At 45.6% G+C, this 21,681-nt stretch overlaps 1 protein-coding gene across 2 annotated transcripts; it reads left to right on the plus strand.

Annotated features, from left to right (window-relative positions):
* The first annotated feature begins 2,840 nt into the window (after positions 1-2,840).
* On the plus strand, positions 2,841-20,633 carry RPN2 (ribophorin II). Of its 2 annotated transcripts, XM_063172211.1 has the most exons (18): positions 2,841-2,885; positions 2,969-3,171; positions 4,081-4,176; positions 4,812-4,987; positions 5,811-5,886; positions 6,268-6,402; positions 8,449-8,625; positions 8,956-9,074; positions 9,433-9,538; positions 11,928-12,019; positions 12,148-12,262; positions 12,579-12,773; positions 13,280-13,366; positions 13,849-13,944; positions 15,071-15,146; positions 16,046-16,175; positions 17,776-17,860; positions 20,267-20,633. In XM_063172211.1, the coding sequence occupies exons 1-17, from the start codon at positions 2,873-2,875 to the stop codon at positions 17,825-17,827; spliced, it is 1,944 nt and encodes a 647-aa protein (XP_063028281.1). In that variant the 5' UTR covers positions 2,841-2,872; the 3' UTR covers positions 17,828-17,860; positions 20,267-20,633. The 2 variants fall into 2 exon arrangements, with proteins under 2 accessions (XP_063028281.1, XP_063028282.1); XM_063172212.1 differs by lacking the exon at positions 17,776-17,860.
* Positions 20,634-21,681: the final 1,048 nt, after the last annotated feature.

Consider the following 21,681-nt stretch of genomic DNA (forward strand, 5'->3'; position numbering starts at 1 on the left):
AGCTGGCAGATGTATTCCACCTCCTCATCCCTCTGTCCTGCTCCATCAGGGCAAATCTGCCCTGATCAGTGAGTGCTGCTGTACCCAAAGGTCCCAGCAAGGATCAGCCAGAGGATCTGGGGGTGACATTCCCAAGCTATTTTACAATGAGGGATCACAGCTCTTGATGGGCTGCAGGTCAAATTCACAGTTATTAGAACTTGGTAAATGTGGTTTTAACAACCATCTGGCTCTCCTTTTATATGCAATAACCATCCCATTACATCGAAATAAAATCCACATTTAAGGCTCTTAATTGCACAAATGGCCTTTAGCTTTTTTTCCTCTCATCTCAAAAAAAAGGAAAGGAAATGTCCCATTTCCATCTGTCATAGCAGAAGAATTTGGCTGAGTCTCCAGCCTCCTCCTGAGGCTGGGCTGGTGCATGTGGAGTGTTTCAGCCCTGGGTGAAGGCACTGGGGCCAGCCAGGGTCCCCATGGCCCCTGAGGATCCTTCCCTGGGGCAGGGGTGGGGTCAGGCACCCTGAGAGGTCCCAGCACCCCTGGGCATTGTGTGGCCATTTCCTGATATGGACTGGAATAGGGTGAGGTTCAAGATTCACCTGGTAGTTTGAAGAGAAGAAAAATCCATCTCACAAAGGGTTTTGAGTTCATTTTAGTTTGGCTTTGCTCCAGTTCTGGGCAAATCATCTTCCCCTCAGCCTGGTTTGTCACCAGGAAGGGCATTGGAATGGGAAATGCCATCTCAGATGGCCAAAATGTTACATTTGGTTACTGCAAAATGTGAGGTGACACAAACCCTAGCAAAGCAAAAGCATTTTCTCAGACAAAACAGCAAAATCAGGCACACCTGCGCAGGACATTTTCTTCCTTCCCCCAGGAATTTTGCACTCCAGAGGAGCTACATCTGCCAAGGGAGACCAGGACAGGAGTGAGCCAGTGCAAGGCAGCATCCTCTGCATGGCACATGTTCAAAGCTGTGTGTTCCTGTTGTCTCAGACATGTTCAGGCTCAATAATTGGGGGATTTAGGTGAGATTGGTGGGTCAGCACTGTGGAAACCAACCTGTGGGCAGCATACCTCAGCTGGGCTTTAAACACTACCAGGGAGCCCTTGCAGAGCTGACACCTCTCTGACACAGAGGGAGAAGCAGAGCAGGTTGGTTTCTCAGCAGCAGCTGTTCCACACTAAGCAGCTCTTGGTTCCTGGCTTTCCCCCAAGAGCTCTGTCCATGTCACACCAATGTCCCCAGCCCCAGGGTGAGCAGAGGCAGCAGGGTGGGTGTGCAAGTGGCAGCTGCACCGGCTCCAGGGGATCTTTCCTAGAAAACAGAAAGAACAAGTTCCCAGTGCCCTCTGCAGGAGGAATCACAGCCCTTTTCCCCAAATTTTGGGGCTGTCCAGGAGGGCAGTGAGCAGTGGGATGGGTGTCTGTCACCCATGGCTTGCTGTGTCCCCTGTGGGGACAGGGAGGCCCATGTGCCCATCCCCAGGGGCTCACAGGGAAAAATGCTATTTTCCACCTTAATTTGTACATTGTTTTGCTGAAGGAACTGCAGGACCCTGCTAGCATGGCCATGGCCATTCCCGAGAGCCACCTGAAATAATCACTGCTATTTATTCCCACAGGAAATCCAGCTTGGTTAAACGAGAGGTTTGGGTTGTGCCCAGCAGAGCTGGGGCTTAACATTACACTTGATTTTTTTGTCTCTTTTTATTTGATACTTAAGGAAAAACAAGGGGGAAGAAATGAACAGATGGAAAACAAGATTGAACACTACATGGCCTGTGGCACAGGATTGTTGTTCCATGCATGGGCTGGCGTGCAGCACCAATTCACACACTAAGGGGAGGTATTTTGGGGTTTTTTTAATTTGCACAAAGTAGGGAGCTGAGTGATAATCCATAAAAGGCTGGCTCCCTGCTTATCAAGACTTTACATTATTTATACATTTTAACAAAGCTATTAATATTCATTGGTTGCAAATTACAGAGCTTTTTGTTAATTAGCACTCAGTCCCCTGAGTGCTAAATCCTGTCTCATGCTAATGAGTCCACAGGCAGAGTTCTTCCCTCCATTGGAGTCTGGGGTCTGTTTGGAGTAGGTGGTCAATGAGTCAGTGGCTGTCATCTCCCACTTCCAAAATTACCTTTCCCTCAGTTACCGTTCAGTTTCCTGACCTCACTGCTGGCAGCTCTCAGCCAGGCAGCCCATTCCTCTTTCCCTTGAAACAAAACACTGGACAATCACAGAATCAGAACAGAACATGGATTGGAATATTGTGAGTTGGAAGGGACCCACGAGGATCACGGAGTCCAACTCCTGGCCCTGCACAGACACCCCAACAACCCCACCCGGTGCCGGGGAGCGGTGTCCCCACGGCCCTGGAGCTCTGCCAGGCTGGGCTGGGACCATTCCCTGGGCATGGCACGGCCTGGCACGGCTGCACACAGCCGCTTGTGAGAAACCCGGGCCATGACAGCCCGGCACACAACCGGGCACGGCCCTCAGACACCTGCCCGCCGCGGCCCCTTTAAGGCGCCCTGGCCAATCAGCGCAGCCCACATCCCCGCCAGGGGCCGCCCCCGAGGCCCGCCGGGAGGCCCGTACCACTCCCGCAACCCGGGGGGAATTATTCATTCCCGTGGCCTGGCAGCCCCGTCTCTGCCCCCCCCACCCAGCTGTCTCTCCCGCCCAGCTCGCTTCACTCTCATTCACAGTTTCTCCGTTGTCGTAGCGAGAAGCAGTGGAGCTGAGGGACGCTCGCATAATACACCGTCCCTCTCACCCCCCCTCGTGGCATGATGGCGCGTTCCGGGCGGGGCGGGGCGTGGGGCGGAAGCGGCGCCGTGGCGCGGGAGGGAGCGGCATCATGGCGGCGCCGGGTGAGGCGAGGGCGGCCGGGCCGGGCCGGTGTCGGTGCCGCGGGGATGGGGGCACGCGGGGTAACGCGGTTATCTCTCCGCAGGCCCGCGGCTGCGTCTGGAGGCGGCGCTCGGCTTCCTGCTTCTCCTCGCCTGTGCCCAGGCCCTTGTCCCCAGTCATCGTCTCGATGCCCGCGACCTGGCGCGGCTGCGGGCGGTGCTGGAGCGGCCCTTCACGGACGTGCGCGCCGCCTTCTACTCCATCGTGGGGCTCAGCAGCCTCGGGGTGAGGGTGGCGGACGAAAAGGTGAGCGGGGGAGAGCCCGGGTATCGCTGCCCGGGGGCGCTTTGCTGTGTGAGGCTGCTGCATAGCAGTGAATGACGAATTATTAATATAATATGGGTTTATAGAGACAGCTCTGCTTGGGCAGGGAGATGTAAAGCGTTTATAAAAGCATTGTATCCTTAGTAAGTATGGAAGTATCACTGGTAATTGGCGACTGTCATGTACTATTTGGATAAATTGCATTTTTGTGCGGGCAGTAGCGTGGCCCTGGCTCGCTGACACTCACTGCTGTGAATGGTGCCTTCAGGGCTCGCTCCTCCAGGGCCCGCTGTGATGTTACCGTGGATATCAATTTGTTTAACTGCCTGGTGAACAAGTTCCCTGCCTGTGGCACATTTAGTGCACTGTACTGTTAAATAGAGCTCCCATTAGTTTGTTTCAGTTCAAGTGCTGAATTCAGGAGCAGTTAAATTCTTGGTTATTTTCTGGTTAAAATGCATCCCATCTATCCAGCTGTCATTAACACAAATTAACAAGCAGACATTGCTTGCCTTTATGCTGTACCTGCTTGCTCCATTTTTCTCTTTTGAAATTCTGTATTTGTATCCATTAGTGATGGTGTGATACACAGCTCACCTACAGAATTTCTGTTCATCTGTTCTCTATCCTGGAAGGTTTGCCCTACTAAATACACCTGTTAGGCTTTAATTCTGATAGGCTTTATAATTATACTCAATTTAGGTTTGAATTATGGTTGCAGTAGAGCTTATGTGAAAATTCCTTATGTCTTTTAGGAGGAGCCACCCTTGTTTCTGTGCAGCACTTGGCAGAGTAGGATTTAGGGGAAATAAAAATGCACAGTGTTCATGGAATTGTCTTAGAGTGTCATTTAAATCTCTTCTCAGTGGTTTAACTTCTGTTTCTGCACAGGCTGCATGCAAGTTCATCAAATCTCATGTGGACTCCAGCAGTGTTGAATCCCTCTTTTATGCTGCCCAGGCCATGCAGGTGCTGTCAGGCTGTGAGGTGAGTGTGGAGTTCTGCAGACAGATACTAACAAGGAAATACTTGCCTTGATATTTTTCTTGTGTTTATTTTATGCTCAAGTTTTACTTTCTTTTAGTGGATTGTTCTCTGTTGTGCCTTTGGTAAATAAATGTTTGGGTGTGCTCTACACAAGGCAGAGTGCAAATATGTAACACAAGTCTTTGGCCCAGGGTAATTCCGAGGGGATGTTCTTTAATTAAACACAAAAGGCAGCACATTTTGTTAGAATCCTCAGCACTGTGTCAATTAGAAGCTCTTTGTGTGTGTGACAGACTGTTTGGTGCTGGGTACAGGTGCAGAGCACCCTTGGGTTACCCAAGCCCTCTCTGCCATCAGTACCCATGGCTACTACACAGTGAGGTGATGCCACATGAAAAGCTGTAGCAGGTTACCAGGACACCTCTGAATGGGTTATCCTGATTAATTGATGGCTGACAGCAAAACTTAAGGATTTAATCAATTAAACTAAAAAGTAATGAATTACAAAAGGATTTTCCCCAGAATTTTATAGAAGTTCACCAATCTAGTATTGCTCCAGAGGGAATCAGAGGTGATTTAAAGACCATTTTTTTTTTCCAAGTGTGAATCACAGTGTTCCCTGTGCTCTTCCTCAGGTCACCATTTCAAATGAGACCAGGGAGCTGCTGCTGGCAGCTGTCAGTGAGGATTCCTCAGTCACCCAGATCTTCCATGCTGTGGGTGCCCTGAGTGGCTTTGGCCTTCCCTTGGCATCCCAGGAAGCTCTGAGTGCTCTCAGTGCTCGGCTCAGCAAGGAGGAGAGCGTGCTGGCGTGAGTCTCACACAGGAGGGATTTGTGTGTTTACCCTCCAGGCTGCTGGGGTTTGAATTAAAAACTGTTTTATTGCTTAATATTTGGAATATAGATGTGTTAGAGTAGGTGCTGTCCAGTTCATTATTGTTTCTTGGGGCAACAAAATATATGGGGGTTGAGTTTTGGAGCTGTTTTTATATGATTTTGTAAATGAACTTGTTTATTCACTTTAGTTCAAGGATAATGGTCACTAAAGGGATGGTATGCCAAAAAAGCCTCCACTTAAAAGGATTGATAACAGAATTTTTACTTTATACCTAACCATGATTCTGTGTCATTTATGGTTGCACAGACTTAATGCTCTTTCTCAGCCCTGTTTGTAGTCTGGGGTGCCTGCACTGTGAGCTGGAAAATATGTGCCAGTGAGCTGAAGGAATCTTGGCATTTATCACCAAAAAAATTTGTTTCACTCTGAAACAAGAGAACAGAATGTCCCTTAAAGGCTGAGGAAGAAAGGGAAACTTTAAAACTTGCCTTGCTGACTAAAAAAGTGGATTCCTGGAAGCCTCAGAGGCGAGTCTGGGATCTGTGCTCTGCAGGGATCAGTTTGTTCTCTGCTCTGAGTCCTTGCAGTTCTGATGCAGCTAAAGTGACACTCTAATGAATGCCAAGTTCACACTAAATCACTTCAGATTCATTCTGTTGAGTGAACTGAAGGCAGGAACAGCTGTTTTACACTTCATTCAGAATAGAAAATGCAGTTGCTTTGATTTAAATGATGTTTGGCTTTTAAGAAAGGAGTAATCACAGACTTGTTTGGTTTTGTTTGTTCTTGTTGAAGAACCATCCAGGCTTTGGAGACTGCATCTCACCTGTCCCAGCAGGCAGATCTAAGTAGCATTGTTGAGGAGATTGAGGTAGGAACACACTGTGCTCTCTAATTACTCACAAATTTGCTAGATTGCTTTAGAACTAAAAGATGTATTAATGTGAAAAACAAAATGAAAAACCAGCCTGGCTAATTGTCTGCCTGCATGATGTGGCTTGGCTTTCAAGCAGGTAATTCTTTGGGCTTTTATCTGTTTCACAGTGGACTGAAAAATACACAGTCCTGACATTTACATATAATTAAATCCACTAAAGGCTGGAGGATTTCCTTTCTTGCTATTTCTAAATAACAATTACAAAATATATCATTGATCCCATACAGATAATTCCTAATTAAAGAGCTAACAGGAGAGTTCACTCCTGTGGATGCTCTAGAATGCAATTGGAATTTTAATAACTCTCTCTGCCAGGATCTTGTGGCTCGCTTGGATGACCTGGGTGGAGTTTACCTGCAGTTTGAAGAAGGAATTGAGACTACTGCCCTGTTTGTTGCTGCTGCCTATAAGCTGTCAGACCATGTGGGTACAGAGCCAGCAATAAAGGAGGTGTGTACCTGCCCTTTCCTTCCTTGCACACTCCAGCTCCCAGAAAGGATCTGCTCAGTCCCTGTGGGGCAGTGCCAGAGCCTGGTGTGCCTGGGTGGAATTTCTACTGCAAAAAATACTGAGCACACTCAGTTAAAAGGGACATTGTGGAGGGAATGCTAGGAAATAGTATCTAAGAGGAAATTCCAACTTAAAGATCACAGGCTGGATTTGTTGGGTTTTTTCCTTTTTCAAGTGTACAGAAGGAAATTGCAAGTGAAGCTTAGTTTTTCTTTGTTTATTGAGCCGTGGTGTTGAAAAAAACCCTTGTTTCAGAGTTTGTTCTGGTATTTGGCACTTGCATCACTTTCCAGCATTTCAAGGTGTTTTGCAAATGTTATTTATCTGTGAGGAAATGCAGGCACCCCAGTTTGGGGTGCCCAAAAGAGAGACAACATTACCTTGTGCCTGCAGGAATCCAGATGAAAAAACTTATTGTCTAAGATGAAAGACTGCTGGAAATTTCTTTTGATCTTGGTTAAGCCAGAAGTCATTACTGCAAGCTATCCACTTGATTTTTATTTTTTTTTCCCCACAAGTTAATGGAGTTAGATGTACTTTGGAGTGAGAATGGCAGTTCCCTAAAGCATGAGCCAAAGTGGCAGGGTTAAGGCAGAAGCCAGTGAAAGACATCTGAGTTCAGTCCTGGCTCTTTTCCACACTGCTGCCAAACAGATTAATGCAAAGTAATTTTAATGTCATTTTTGAGGTGGTGATTCTGCCACGTGCAATTCAAACTGTCAGCGTCCAAATGATGCTTTAAAAAAAGACCAATTAAGGAAAATTGTTTTGTTTTTTTTCAGAATTGTGCTGTCAGAAGTGTTGCTGTTGGGGCTGGAGGCTTTATCTCTGTTGAATTGTGAGAGTGCCTTTGGAATGCCACAAAACTGTCTATAAAAAAGAACATGTAGTGTTTGTAAAAAATAACTCCCTGGTTTTTTCTCCCCACAAGTTCAGTGAGAGTGTCAGTTGCTGATTAAGGTCTGGAGCAGTGCCATGCCCTCCACAGGCATGAAAAACACTGCAGGATTTGCACTGTGCAGGAGTTTTGTGGCATTTGTCTGGATGCTTTCTCTAGTTGTGATGTTGTTTGGTGTTCACTGGTACAAAGCAGAAAAGTGAAAATTTGATGTGCAGTGAATTTAATTTAGAAGTGTTCTTTGCAGGTCACTAACTTGTATCTTTATTGCATTATTTGAGATTGTCTTTGTACTCATTCTCATTAGGGTTTAGCCCAAAATCCTTGGTTTGGATCAAAGTCCAGGTAGCCATCCCTCTGTTTTCCAGACTAGCAGGGAGGGATGGAAGAAGCTGAATAGTGAGGGGTAATGAATCATGTGCAGAGAGTGGTGCACATGCCCTAACCCTACTGAGTCAGCCTGCAAAGCCAGCTGGGGGATGCTGTCCCACTCCTGCTTTGGGGAGAACAAATGAGCTTTGGCACATCCCAGAGGCAGAGCTGGCTCTGTGCTCCTGGTGGTACTGCTTTAAAGCTAATCCTCTTAGCCTGAGGACACTGCTGAGCCTCAGGGGATAAGCCTGCCTGGACCTAGGCTGGCTCCTTCCAGAGCCATTGGGGTGCTTTGTTCCATGGCTTTCCCAGCCAGGACACCAAGCCTGGTTCTGTATGAGGAGAGTTGTGCAGCTCTTGCAGCCAGTTTGTCTTTTTGCAGCCACATGCAGTCTGGGTAGTTGAGCTGATGACATCTTTTTACTCTGAAACACAGCATTTGCAGAGGTGGATCCATATTCTGCTTTTCCAAGTTCTTGATACAGTTCCAGCCATTGTGGTTGGAGCCTCCCAGCCAAGAATAAGAATGCACATGAAATTCCAAAGGCAGATAATTTTTGGGTTGCCTCATAATTTGAACTGGTTTTAAAGCAAATGGAAAATTAAACAGTCTTTTATGAATGATGTTTTCATTAATAACATAATACTCAGCCAGTTTGCAATGTTGTGGGAAGCTGCTGCTGCTGCTTATATGTGGTTGGCTTTTCCTCTTTCAGGATCAGGTTATCCAGCTGATGAATGCCATTTTTAGCAAGAAGAACTTTGAGACTCTGTCAGAGGCTTTCAGCATTGCTCGTGCTGCAGGTGCCCTGTCCCAGAACCGCTTCCACCTGCCCATCATCATTGTCCCTGATGGTCCTGCAGCTGTGTCTCATCACCAGCCCCTGCTCAGGGTAAGCCTTAGCCCCACAGCTTGGCTCAGTCTGTGCTGCTGTAGCTCTGGGCTGACAAAAGTGTAAGCTGCCTTTCACTTTTAGCTCTGTGGCTGAGGCTCCAGCAGGTCTGGGATTGTAGGGCTTTTGTGAAGTGATTCTTAGGAACCTCAGCTTACCAAGAAGGCATGATGTGGAAGTCAGCTCTTCACCTTCCCTCTTGTGTTAGAAAGAGCCAGGGAGGCTGGGATGCTGAGCAGGGGAGAGCTCTGGGTGTGTAACACTGAGTTGTCTGTGCTCCTGCATTCCTTCTGGGCCATGTCTCACAGAAATGCTGGTTTTTTCTCATAGCTTCAAGTGACCAATGTTATGTCCCAGCTACTGACTCAAGTTTCTGTAAAGCTGGACCAAGCCAAGTCTGTGTCCAGCAAAGCCACTGTCCTTCAACAGCTACCATTTACTCTCTCTGGGTAAGAAAATAAGATTATTTTTAGAGTAAGACAAATAGGTGTTATTTAAGCAATGTTAGACTTATTTTCCAAAAATATTTTTCCACCAGAGAAATCTTTCTGTGGTAGAAAACTTAAAATGTTGTGGTTGTGTTTTGTTAGTGTAGAGTGACTGATCACATTTGGTGGTGATGGTGAATTTCTGTTGTTTTTTCTTTTGAATGGGAGTGGGAAATTCCAATGTTTCTTTGACTTTGGCCAACTTTGAAGAATTCTTTTCCTGCTGCACTTAGAAATGTTAGTTTTATGCTGTGTTTGTTTACCTGTTTAATGTACCATATTTGGAGACTTGTTGACACCTTGGGTTTTTTTGTTACAGAGATTTCTTTGAGCTGAACTTCATGAATGTGAAACCTGCTAGTGGATATTATGATTTCTCTATCAGTGTAGATGGAGATAAGCGATTTATTGCTAATAAAGTGGAGGTGGGTGTGCTCTTTGATGTATTTTGATTCTTTGCCTAGTCACTGAAACAGCTTTTTATTTATACTTGTGAAAGATGTTGCCAGTTGTATGGAATTTCTATCACATGCTTTTCTATAATGCATTGGATTTTGCCTCAGGATTATGGCCAGTAACCAGATTAAAACATGATCAAAAGGGATTTGTGTAAATTTCAAACCTGTCCTATCACTTGGATGCTGATCTGACAGCGTATGAACAAAGGGTAACAGGGGAGGTGTTCATATGGCAGCCCTAAGTCCATATGCAGAAATGATTTCCAGTCTTAGTTCTTCAGAGCATTCCAGAGTTGAGCCCATAAATCTCAAGGCTTGGCTGTCAGTTGTCTGATGTTTGCCTGCTGTGTGGAAGCTGAGCATTTGTTGTTGTCTGTTTGTATAAGGTCTGAAACCCTACAAGAGAGTCAAGGGAGTCTTGGCATTTCCAAACTGTATAGATGGTGAAGATTTTGTAGTGGAGAAGCAGTGACCAAAGCAGATGAAGTCTTTTCATGCATACACAGCCGTTTTTTTGGTGGCAAAAGCTCTTAGACCACACCTTTCTGAAGAGCAGTTTTATATAAACATTTGGAGTTTCACTTTCCTCAAGTTTGTTACAGTGAGAGGAATGTGACCTCTCTGACTGCTCATGTAGTCACCCCAGTGTCAACAGCTGAGAATGCTCTTCTCCAAAGAGGTCCATTCCCAGGGTTAATTTTTGCCCTCAATCACCTATTTAAGGAAACAATTAACATTTCAAGTCTTCCCACATATTTAGCTTGAAGTGGAGGAAGACACAACAGCTGACCTTTAGTCTGAGTATCAAATTGGCTCTGTCAGTGGAGCACTAATGGCCCTCAGGGGTGTCAGAAGGGGCTGGATTGTCCTGCTTAAGCTGGGGCTGGCACAGGGAGGCACTGGCAGGAATGTATTAGCTCCAGCAGCTTTGTGGGAACTGCTGCTAATAAGACACATTGTTATGGGGGAGGACTGCTGGGGAGCTGCTTTTTTCCTTACTGTTATTAGCATTAATTGTCCTTAATGCACCATCGTTTTGACAGTAATGAGCTAAACCAGTGGGTCATTACTCAGGCAGAGACTACATTTCCTGGCATTAAAATATTTGAGAGATGTTTGTGTACTGTGCAGTTGGGGGGGGGGGGGGGGGGCCTGTGTGCTGCAGCTCTGAGTTGCCTCCACACAACTTTTTTGTAATTATTATTTCTTAGTCCATCTTTCTTTGCTCCTGTCTTGGAACAAATGAAGGCTTTGCTAAAGTTAGCTTGAATCATCTGCATGTTAATGGATCCATTTTTAGGGATAGCCTCTCTCTTAAATTACACTTTTTGTTGTAAAGAAATTGCCAAGATGATTGTGTGTGAAGTCTGACCTGAATAGTTTGGTTCATGTTTTTACATATTTTTCCTACAGGTTGTCTGTGAATTATTTTTCAGGCTGAGGGTGTGGGGCTGGCTCACATGAGCAAACCTGTAATAACAAATTGTAGTATAAGATGAAAAATGTCTTGGCAAGGAAACTTCAATTCTCTAGGGGAACATTTGTAAGCTGTGAGAACAAATGTGCTAATTAAAAACTACAGACTGCAGTAACTGCTTGTGTTTGAGAGAAGAATTGAAATCAGTCAAACCCACTCGGCTCAGTGCCTGAATGGGCTGTGGTTTGGGGCTGGGGAAAGGGCAGGAAATCATTTCTCTCCTTGAGGTTTATACTGCACTTAGCACAGAGGAGTGAGATAAATGGCAGGGCTTTATTGGCTGCCCTGCACTGACGGGTGAGTGCTGTGACTGCAGCAAAGCTTGCTGGACAAAGTGCAGGTCTGCAGGAATGCTTTGGCATTGCCTGCTGGTAATAAAGTCAACAGAAACCTCTTGGGCTTTAGGAGCCAACAGAGGCAGAACTGTTGCTGTCCAGAGACCTCTTGTCTCAAACTGCTGTCCAAAAAGCAGAAGGACGCATGCACAGGCAGTGTGAAGTTGTATCAAATGTGATGTAATCTTTACTAGCTGCCTTCTGCTAGTTCAGAAGGAAAGCTAGTTGGATCTTGGTGGGTAGACTGTTTAATTCAAAGCAGCTCTCTCAAGGCAGCTAATTCCAGCATGCCTGAGAAGTTGGTGTTTGCAGAGCTGGCTGCTGGTGCAGGGAGGAAGGGGATGGGTCAGTGACTGGTGCTGGAGCTTTGCCAGAAGGTAAATTGCTGTAGATCCTTCTGTGCAGGTCAGGCTCTGACTTGTACTCAGTCATAAGACCCTCTTTGGGGAAGAGGGACTGAAGAGCTAAAGCATCTCCAGTGAACTTTGCCATAATTGGTGTATGCAGAGTGCTCTGAAGAATTTTCTATTGTGTTTTGTTGCAGCTGAAAGTAAAAGTTTCCACAGAAGTGGGGATTACTAATGTAGATCTTTCTACTGTGGATAAGGATCAGAGCATTGCGCCAAAAACAACCAGGTAAAACAGCTTGGGGTGTGTGATCCTGGGAGGGCAACCCTGACTCTAGACTGGAGCCTTGGTTTCTCTGAGCACCAGGCCTTCTGTTGGAAAATCACCTCAGTTCTGTGTGGTTTTTTCCCTCCTAGGGTAGCTTACCCAGCCAAAGCCAAGGGCTCATTCACTGCTGACAGCCATCAGAACTTTGCTTTATCCTTCCAGCTGATAGATGTGAACAGTGGAGCTGAACTCATCCCTCACCAGGTTAGGACAATTTTTGTCATTGCTGTGTTACCAAGATGTTCCATCACGAAGCATCTGAAGTGACAGTTGCTCTTGAAAAGATTTGATGGGTTTTGAGAAGACTTATGTTTCTGACATGTACTGTGAGGATCACTGATCTCACTAGCTGGGAGATTCACTTTGTTTTGTCTGTCTGTTAAATGAAACTCTCCTGGCTCTGGTATTGTGTTGTATTTAACTCCACAGATTGAGTGCACTGTAAAAGCACACTTCTGATGTTTTTTTTAATGTAAATTGCTAGCTGAAAAGTCCTTGAGTGTTCCAATCTTCCTTGCAGACTTTTGTTCGACTTCACAACCAAAAGACTGGCCAGGAGGTGGTGTTTGTTGCAGAGCCAGACAGCAAGAATGTGTACAAATTTGAACTGGATACCTCTGAAAGAAAAACTGAATTTGACTCTGCCTCTGGGACCTACACTCTTTACCTGATCATTGGAGATGCCACTCTGGAAAATCCAATCCTTTGGAATGTGGTATGTAGCTGGAAGTGGGTGATGTGGTTTTGTCATTACTGACAGTCTGACAGGAGGGCATGGTACAGGCTTGGAAGCAAAAAGCTCAAATCTTTTGTTCTTTTTAGTGAACCAGAATCCTTTTGGCCATTTGTGGGCTCTGAGGTTTGGTGTTGTTGCAAGTTTTAAGTAAACTTCAAAGCAAGACAAGAATTAACATTAATTTCCTCATGTGATGATGCAGAAGCTTCAGAATGGGTTTGATGCAATTTCACAGCAGGCTCTCAAGGTTTAACCTCTCTGTTCTTTCTGTGCTGGAAATAAGTCCAATTCTTAATGATGGGTGAATGACATTACTGCCCCTGTTTAGGAGAGGTGGCTTCTTAAAAATTATGGTGTCTTTTTCTCAATTTCTCTTAAAAAATTATATAAATTGTAGATTGTCAAATAGGGAAATAGAGCACAGTAATGGAATAGGTTTTATGCATTTAGATCTAAATGCATGAAGCTGCACAATTTCATTTCAGGCTGATGTGGTGATCACATTCCCAGAAGAGGATGCACCATCCACAGTCCAGTCCAAGAACCTCTTTGTTCCCAAACCTGAAATCCAGGTACAGTCAAGATTATATGTGGAGATGAGGGCTTGGTGTTGTGTTCTCATCATAATTTATTTGTAAGTAATGTAGTTAAATGAAGACCAGAGTTACTGCTTGATTGAAAGAAATTTGTTGGAGTTCTGTGGTGTATGAATAAAAAAGCTGTGTGTTCTAGCTATGAGAGAGCAACTGGTGTCAGTGAAAAGACCCAAACATGAAAATTTGGCCAGGTAAGGACCACAGAAATGTCTCTGTTTCATTCCAGCCTTCTGGGCTGATGTCAAGCTAACCAGTGCTCCTGTGAGTGCAAGGAAAAGTTAACTGTGCAAGAAATCAAATGTGCAGAGACTGGAATAGACACTGTGTGTTAAAGAGCCAGTCTTTGCCTTAAGGAGAATGGCTCTGACCCAGAGGAACCTCTGAGAACAGCACTTGGGAGCAGAGGAGCTGCTCTGTTGGAACACTCCTGCTCATCAGTTGGTTTTGTTTGTTTGCAGCATCTCTTCAGGGAACCTGAGAAGAGGCCTCCCACAGTGGTCTCCAACACTTTCACAGCACTGGTCCTCTCCCCACTGCTTTTGCTGCTCATCTTGGTGAGTGAACTGGGTCACAGAAGAACAGCACTTCTCCCATCCTGTCAGACTCACTTAGGAGGTTGGACAGTTCAACTTCTTGCTAAAACTTTTGGTTAATCATGACTGGCACTGCAGTGCTGGAGTTGCAGCTAGCAGATGTCAGTGCACAGCACTGGTCTGGTTTGCTTTTTTGAGGTTGTAGTCAAAGCAGAATGACACTGCTGCCAAGTTGTAGTAGGTGGATGAGTTTCTTCAGTGTGCTTCTGCTGGGGATGCTGAATAACAGTGGGCAGATTAAGTTGCAACAACATTAGATTTCCACAGGAAAAAAGCAGTTATTCTGCCTCACATGTAATAAATCCATCACAAAATCTGTGTTACTTAATCCTGTCAGATTGAATTCCCATTTATGGACATTTGAGTGTCTGTAGTTGAACCATCCCCTGCCACTCACTGTATCATCAGGTCAGTGCTTTGAACTTAATGCAGTAAAAATCTCACTGAGACAAGTTAAATTATTCCTTTTTTGGAAGATGAAACTGGTTCCAGCAGTAATTTCCCATTAGCCAGTCTCAGTGAAAGCTGGCATTCAGGCAGTCATGTCCTCTGGTCTGTGGAGTTCACAATATACAAGGTTGTGACACTTTAATAAAAAAACTCATTGTTGCTGCTCCTCTTTTCCACCCTTAATGCCTTTATCTTTTGTAGTCAAAAACTCTAAGTGTTACTATGAGCAAATATCTTGTGTCTATAGCTGTTCTTTGGATGAGTCCAAAATGAGAGCATTACCCTTTTTAAAAATTATTTTTATTGGAAATTAATTCAACTGGGTAGAAATAGCAATGTCAATTTTTTTTTCATTATTTAAATTTGGAACAGTCTTCTCTCATCAGTTTAAGATAGTTGAGGAACTGCATTGGGGCAGTCAGAAGTAGCAGGAGACATTTCCATTGAAGGAGCTCAACAATGCTGCCTTTAGCAAAATTACTGCTGTCTCCTCTTGCAGTAATTAACAAGTGCTTCTCTAGAGAATACACTGGATTCACTGAAGATCTTAAACTGGCTTGAAAGATGTTGAATTTTAAAATAAAAACTTGTGTTTACAAGGCTGTTTAACTCCAATTTTGTTTCTTTTCCTTTTTAGTGGATCAAGATAGGTGCCAACATCTCCAACTTCAGCATTGCTCCCAGCACCATTGTTTTCCACTTGGGACATGCTGGTAAGTGTCAGAGGCTTTGTGTGTGTTTGACCTCCTCACCTGGGAGTTGGAGATGAGAGCATGTGGTTAATGGGCTCGTGGTCTATTAACTCTAATGACATAACAGCATAACACTTGTTCTCTTGTTTCCATCTGCCTTCCTGCTTTTCATGATTGTTAATATGGTGATAAACCTGTTTTGGCCATCAGCTTATAACAGCCATCATTATCCAGGCCCCTCTCTCACTCCATTTATCTGTACTTAATAGAACTTCTTATTTCCAGAGGTCACACTTTATTGCATGTTTATCCTCTGAGAGTGGGGAGGTTCTGTGGGGATTGGGACCTGCAGGACTCTCAACAGTGAAAAGCTACATCTTTTCTTTAAAGCTCTTCCCATAAAAGCACTTCTGGTTCTTTGGCTGAACCAAAATTTTTCATCCATATTATTGTGTCCTTGGTTACACAGTTATTTACTGTCTTGGTAGAATTTCAGAAACATAGCAGGTTGGGAGAACATTGAATTGATTTTCAAATGTCACTTTGTTTCTCAGTCCAAGTCAGGTTACTTGGAAGCTTTATAAAGCTGTAAGCCCTTACAGATGTGTGAGGTTAATATCCCCTATTGAAATCCAGAGTATCCTCCTCTTTTTAATAGCCCTTAATGTCTATAATAGTCCATAATTCTGCCACAGGAGAGTTGGTTGCAAGCTGTCAGTGTCACATTTTCACTCCAGAATGGGAACCCAGATGTCTCCATTCCCTGGCAATAATGTGTGGTCTTTAGAGCTGCCATTCAGAGCTTCAGAGATGGGATAGGAACCAAATGCTGAGGCCTGGCAGCACAGTTGTTCTGAGGATGACACATGGTTGGTCTTTGAAATGCAGTTTCAGCCATGGGCTGTCTATTTTTTCCCCAGCAATGTTGGGACTCATGTATGTCTACTGGACTCAGCTCAACATGTTCCAGACTCTGAAGTACTTGGCCATTTTGGGTGGCATCACATTCCTGGCAGGCAACAGGATGCTGGCTCAGAAAGCTGTGAAGAGGTAAGGGGGGCACAGAGCTTTAACATCAGTGGGGAGGAGGTGACAGGGTGCTGCTGTGTGTCACTGCTTTGGGCTCTTGGACCTTGTGTGTGGGGCTGGGCTGCTCATCCCCATTCCCTGCCTCTTGATCTGGGCAGGGCAGTGAGGGGCTGTGCCCAGGGAGCAGCTCCTGCACAGAGAATTGGCCATGTGGCATGTGCTGAAGGAAGCTCTTAGAACAGTGTTAGATTATGGAAGCCTCTATAAATGTAGAGGAGGCCCAACTATTTGGGAGCTCTGCTTGTGATGAAGGTTTTAAGAGGAGGAAGGTAAGGTGGGAGTAAATTACTGCTGTGTTCCTCTAGCTAAGGGGTGATTGTAGGGAAAAGGGAAGCAGTGCTCATCAGCTGTGCAGCAACAGACAAGAGGCAACAAACACTGGCAAACCCAGAGAAAATTCTGCTAGATATTAGGGATACAGCCTTCCTTTCTGTACTCGATTGGATTCATTCTGCACATTTGTCTTCTGCCACACAATGTCTGGGGACTGCCCTGGTGTGGGCAGGCATCAGTTTGCTGCCACTGCAGTGCCTTGTTAGAGGTCACACCATTCCCTGTCCTTCACTTCTGCCACACACAGTTTCCATGTGGGACTTAAGCTTTTGTACTAATGTAGCATTTGACTTTGAAGATGATTTACTGACCTGCTTTGCCATCACACCTGTGCTTTCCTTACTTTCCCCTTTTTGAGCTATTGGATACCTACCTGCATAGATATCCCTGGGGTCTCACCTTTTTGATTACACTCTATTAAAACCAGGACAAGAGCTGTAAAAAAAACCATAAGAATATAATTTGCAGGAGGGTTGCATTGATTTATTTTCTTTAAAACATCTCTACATTTATGGCTGTGTTAGGGAGGATGATTAATGTAATTAAACATTTTCATACTGTCCTCTCAGCTTTCTCAGCCTTGCTCCCTCAGATGTCCAGCTCTCTCCACGGGCATTTTATTGTGTTAACATAACTTCCTCTGGGAATTTTGTTGCCCCTGCGACTGTTATGTCATTTAATAATGAGTAATGAGACATTGTTATTAAGTGCAGATTGCCTAGGATACAGATTTGGGGGAAAAAAATACAATGAAGCAAATTTCTAAGTGTCTTGGCTTAACCAGGGCTTCTGTTAGCACATAAATGCAGGTGGTTGGTTCCTGCTTCAAACCACTGCAGGGGGTGTCCGTGTGCTTTTTCACTGGAAATGACACGAAGCTGCAACTACAATGGCAAATTTGAAAGTAAAACTTCTCTCTGAGGCTAAAGTTAAACCCTTTGTACACGACTTTAAAGTTCAAAAAGACATCTTCTTGTGAAGGCAGTGCCTGCCTGTCTCAGATGCTGGAGTGCAGTGACAATTAAGCAGATTGCACTTTGAGGCCAAGCTGTGGAGGCCAACAGCAGGCGTGAGAAGGGGGCTGGCTGTATAAACCAGCTTGTTACAGAAGTTACCAGAAGGCCTGGTTTTGCTTTTTGCATTTCTGTCACAGGGTCTGGCTGCTGGAACAGGGCTGCTTTCTTCCTTGCTGTCTTCTCTGAACCTTTTCCCTCTCTCCTTTTGGCAGGATCGCTGCAGAGCAGAGCAGTAGGTTGGCAAAGTATAGAACGCTGCGGTAAAAGGGGGTTTGCTAGTGACCAGCTCTTCAGGAAGTAAGGGCCTTTTTGCATTTTGCCTTTCCCTGGCCATGCTGCCTGTTTCATTTCACCTCATCACTCACTCCTTTGACAAAAAAATAGCTGAGCTGAAGCTGCTTCCCCCAGCATTGCTTAGTGGGCTTTAAATCAGTCCTTGGGTGCCCTGGCTGCAGCTGGGTTGGGCATATTAGCAGGATGTGTTCTCTGAGACTAAATTGCATTTGTGTGATTTCCTGAATTATCTGAAGTCTGTGTGGTGATATGTGCACATGTAAATATGCTATTGTGGGCATCAAGCAGCGCTCAGGTGATGAAATAATACAATATTATTGCTCCTATAAATAAATTATTGGCAGTGTTGGCTGGAGGAGACCATGGTGAAAGTGGCTGACACTGGGGCTGTTCCCACCCTGCTGCTGGTACTCCCTGTCCCCACCTGCAGTATTCTGGCTGTGCAGCTGCCAGGCACTCTGCCTGCTGAATTGCATCCTCATTTGGGCTGGTGAGAGCTCTGTGCAGCAGAGCCAGGTCAGCACCACCTCTCTCAGCTGAGGGCTCCACCCAGTCCTGGGTCACCCTCCCATTAGACTGAATTGATGGACTGCCATGATGGCTCAGGCAGCAGCAGCTCCCAGCCCCCTCCATTCCATACAGTCCTGTGTTGGCTCTCCATTGCCCTTTGCCAGCAGAAAGCCCTTTGTGTCCTTTCATTCCCAAAGGTAAGGTCCCAGTTTCCCAAAGGTAAGGTCCCAGTTTGCTCTGTGCACTGTGGTGTGGGGGGCAGAACTGCCCAGTTCTGAGTGTGTGTGCATGAGGGCTTCATTCCTTGCTCAGTGCACTGGTTTGTTGTGGGGCAGAGGAAGAGTTTGTGGGATGGGTCCTGTGATGGCATAGATCACTGTACAATGTGCTGCACAGGTACATCTGAGCATCTGCTTCCCCTCACATCCACTGTCAGTGCTCCAGGCACTGGGGAGTTGAATGGAGCCCAGTTTTCGTGGTGCAAATCAAAACCAGCACTGGGAGGTTGTGCCACACAAAAGGTGTGCACTGTGCTCCTGTCTGCAGTTTTTACCTGTGGAAAATTTGGCATCATGTCCCTCAGAAAAACACCCTTTGCTGTCTTTTCTCTCCCTGGAGTGTTTTGAAGTACCTGAGCACAGAACAAGCTACAGCAAGTTATTGGAGAGGAACTGGAGGTGGCTGTCACTTGTCCTTTTGACTGCTGTGTTTGCTGTTCAGGCTCCTGGATGCTTCTCTTTAGCATCACTTTGGGCCAGTGGTTTGCAGCTTTTTAGTGGCCTGTTACCAAGTCCTCATGAGTGTGTTCTCCACAGCCTGCATGTTTCCTGTTCCTCAGCCTGCTATTTTAACTCCTTCATTCCTAATGGGCTGCAAGTAATCCTGGAGGATCATGGAATCACACACAGGTTTGGGTTGGAAGGGATCTTAAAGCCCTCCAGTTCCAACCCCCTGCCATGGGCAGGGACACCATCCACTAGACCAGGTTGCTTTGGGCCACATCCACCCTGGCCTTTAACAAATTCCAGAGATGAGGCAACAACAGCTTCTCTGGGCAACCTGTGCCAGTGCCTCACCACATTCTGAGTTTAAAAAAATCTTCCTAACATCTAATCTAAACCTGCCCTCTTTCAGTTTAAAACCACTGCCCCATCTGCCTGTATAAAACATCCCTCTGACTCCTTTTCAAAAACCCCTTCAAGTCCTGCATGGCCACAGTGAGGCCTCCCTTGGGCCTTCTCCAGGCTGAGCATCCCCAAATCCCTCAGAGCAGAGGGGCTGCAGCTCTCTGAGCTGTCTGTAGCCCTAAGATCTTGCAAATAATTTAATATCCACAAACCTTAATTTAGATTTTGCTGCCATGTGCAGTCACAACATTTTTCCTCACTGCTGAGTTTTCTGATGGCCCAGCTGTGTCAGTTAAGAGTGTCATGCCATGTGTGCCTGTGTGGCATCATGGAGGGCAAAAGGACCTCAAAAGTTGGGTTTGCTGTGCTAACACTGCCTGATCTTCCTGTGGAGATGAAGATCTCTGTGTTAACATGGACCAACAATTGCCAGCAGATGGATCAGCCCTGGTAAGAGGAGGAGTTAAGGTACTTGCAGGTTTTGCCTTCAGCCTGGGTTGTTTTTTCTTTGTTCAGTTCTGTAATTTAATAGGCACATTCGTGCCTTTTGCACCAGAAATTAATCTTCATTTTCTCTGACCATTTCCATGCTCCCTGAATTCCATCCCCCATCCCAGAGCAGTGCTGGTTTATCACTCAGATAAGCTGCTTTGGGGAATTTTGTCCAACAAGCTGCTTTTGAGAGAGAATGAGGGGTCTGGGGACACTTGTACTGTACAGGCCAGTGCTTTGTTGCCTGGAAGAGTTAATATTTTTTTATTTTTCTTTCCAGGACACAATAGTACCAGAAGAATGGAAGAAATGTGGAAAAACAAAGCAAATGCTTTCAGAACAGAAGCAAATAAATAACTGAAAGGCCAGAAGAAGGAAGGCAGAAGATAATTCTTTTTTTATATATTAAGTCAAATGGGTGCCAGTTAAACTTTTTTTAAAATCTTTATTTTCATCATTGTGTTCATGCTACTGGAGTGCTTTTCATATGAATCTGGAAAATCTTTTCTTCCCTGGATCCTCTCCCCTTCTCCCAGGACATTTGAATTTCTTTTTGAGAAAAAGGAAGAAGAAAATACAAATCTACTTTTTCCCCAGGTGCCCTTTCCTCATCCTAAAGATTTGTGAATAAAGAGGAGGAAAGGATGGTCCTGAGTGTTGTGCTTTGGCTGTCTCAGAGGCAGTGGTTGGAAGCTGGGCTCATATGAGAATGAAAGGAGCTTTTTCTGGTGGGTGATTTTGTGTGTGAGTCATTGTGAGTGTGAAGCTTCCTGTTCTTTCATGTCCTTTCCCTGGGGGCTGTGTTTATTGGGGGGCACTTCCCTCCTGCCTGGCCCTTGGGTGAGGCTGTGGCTGCTTTCTCCACTCAAGGTTTGTCTCTCACTCCAGGCTGTGCCCAGCTGCTCTGGGCCCTGGGGCTCAGCCCTTGTGGGAGCCAGCAGTGCTGCTGTGCCTGGCTGTGTCTGACCCAGCAGCTTTGGGGGTCCTCTGGGGGCTGCACTTTGTTCCCAGCCTCTGGCAGTGACCTTCTCACTCCAGATTGATGGAGGTTGTTGCTTCTGCTCTCCTGTGAAACCACAGCCAGGTGTGCTGCTTGCCATGTGGCCGTGTTTGAGTTACTCAAACTCTAATTTCCACCTAATTTACTCCCTTCAGGACCACCAAGCAGTGCTGAGGCAGCAGCTTTGGGTGTTACTGAAGGACTCACAGATAGTAATAACCAAAGGCCTAAATCTCCTCCTGCTGAGCAACTTTCACATGGAAAATTTAACATTTAGCTCCCTCCCCTGCTCCTGGGCATCCTGTGTCAAGGGTAGGTGCTTTAGAGGCCTTTTGGCAAAGGAACCTTATCAAAGTCTTCTGGAAATCCAGGAAAATTACATCAGCAAGCAAGCATGTGCCTAGAGGGTGTGGAGCTGAATCCTCCAAAGCATTTCACGTGTGTGAGACGTGACCCCCCTTTATTAAACCCACCTTGTCTGTTCCCCATGCTGTTGCTCACACTTAGCTCACTGTTCCTGCTCTTTGTAGCTGTTCTACCTGCTGAACATTAGGGTGGGCCCACAGGGGTTTCATGAACTTCTGTGACCTCCCCTGCACTCCTTCAAACGCCAGATCTCAGGCTGCATTCAAGTCCTCTGGGACTAAAGCAGTTTTAGACAAGAAATAACAAAGCTATTCATAGTCATTTACCCT

Source organism: Melospiza melodia, chromosome 19 (genome assembly GCF_035770615.1).
Source record: "Melospiza melodia melodia isolate bMelMel2 chromosome 19, bMelMel2.pri, whole genome shotgun sequence".
NCBI classification, from domain to species: Eukaryota; Metazoa; Chordata; class Aves; order Passeriformes; family Passerellidae; genus Melospiza; species Melospiza melodia.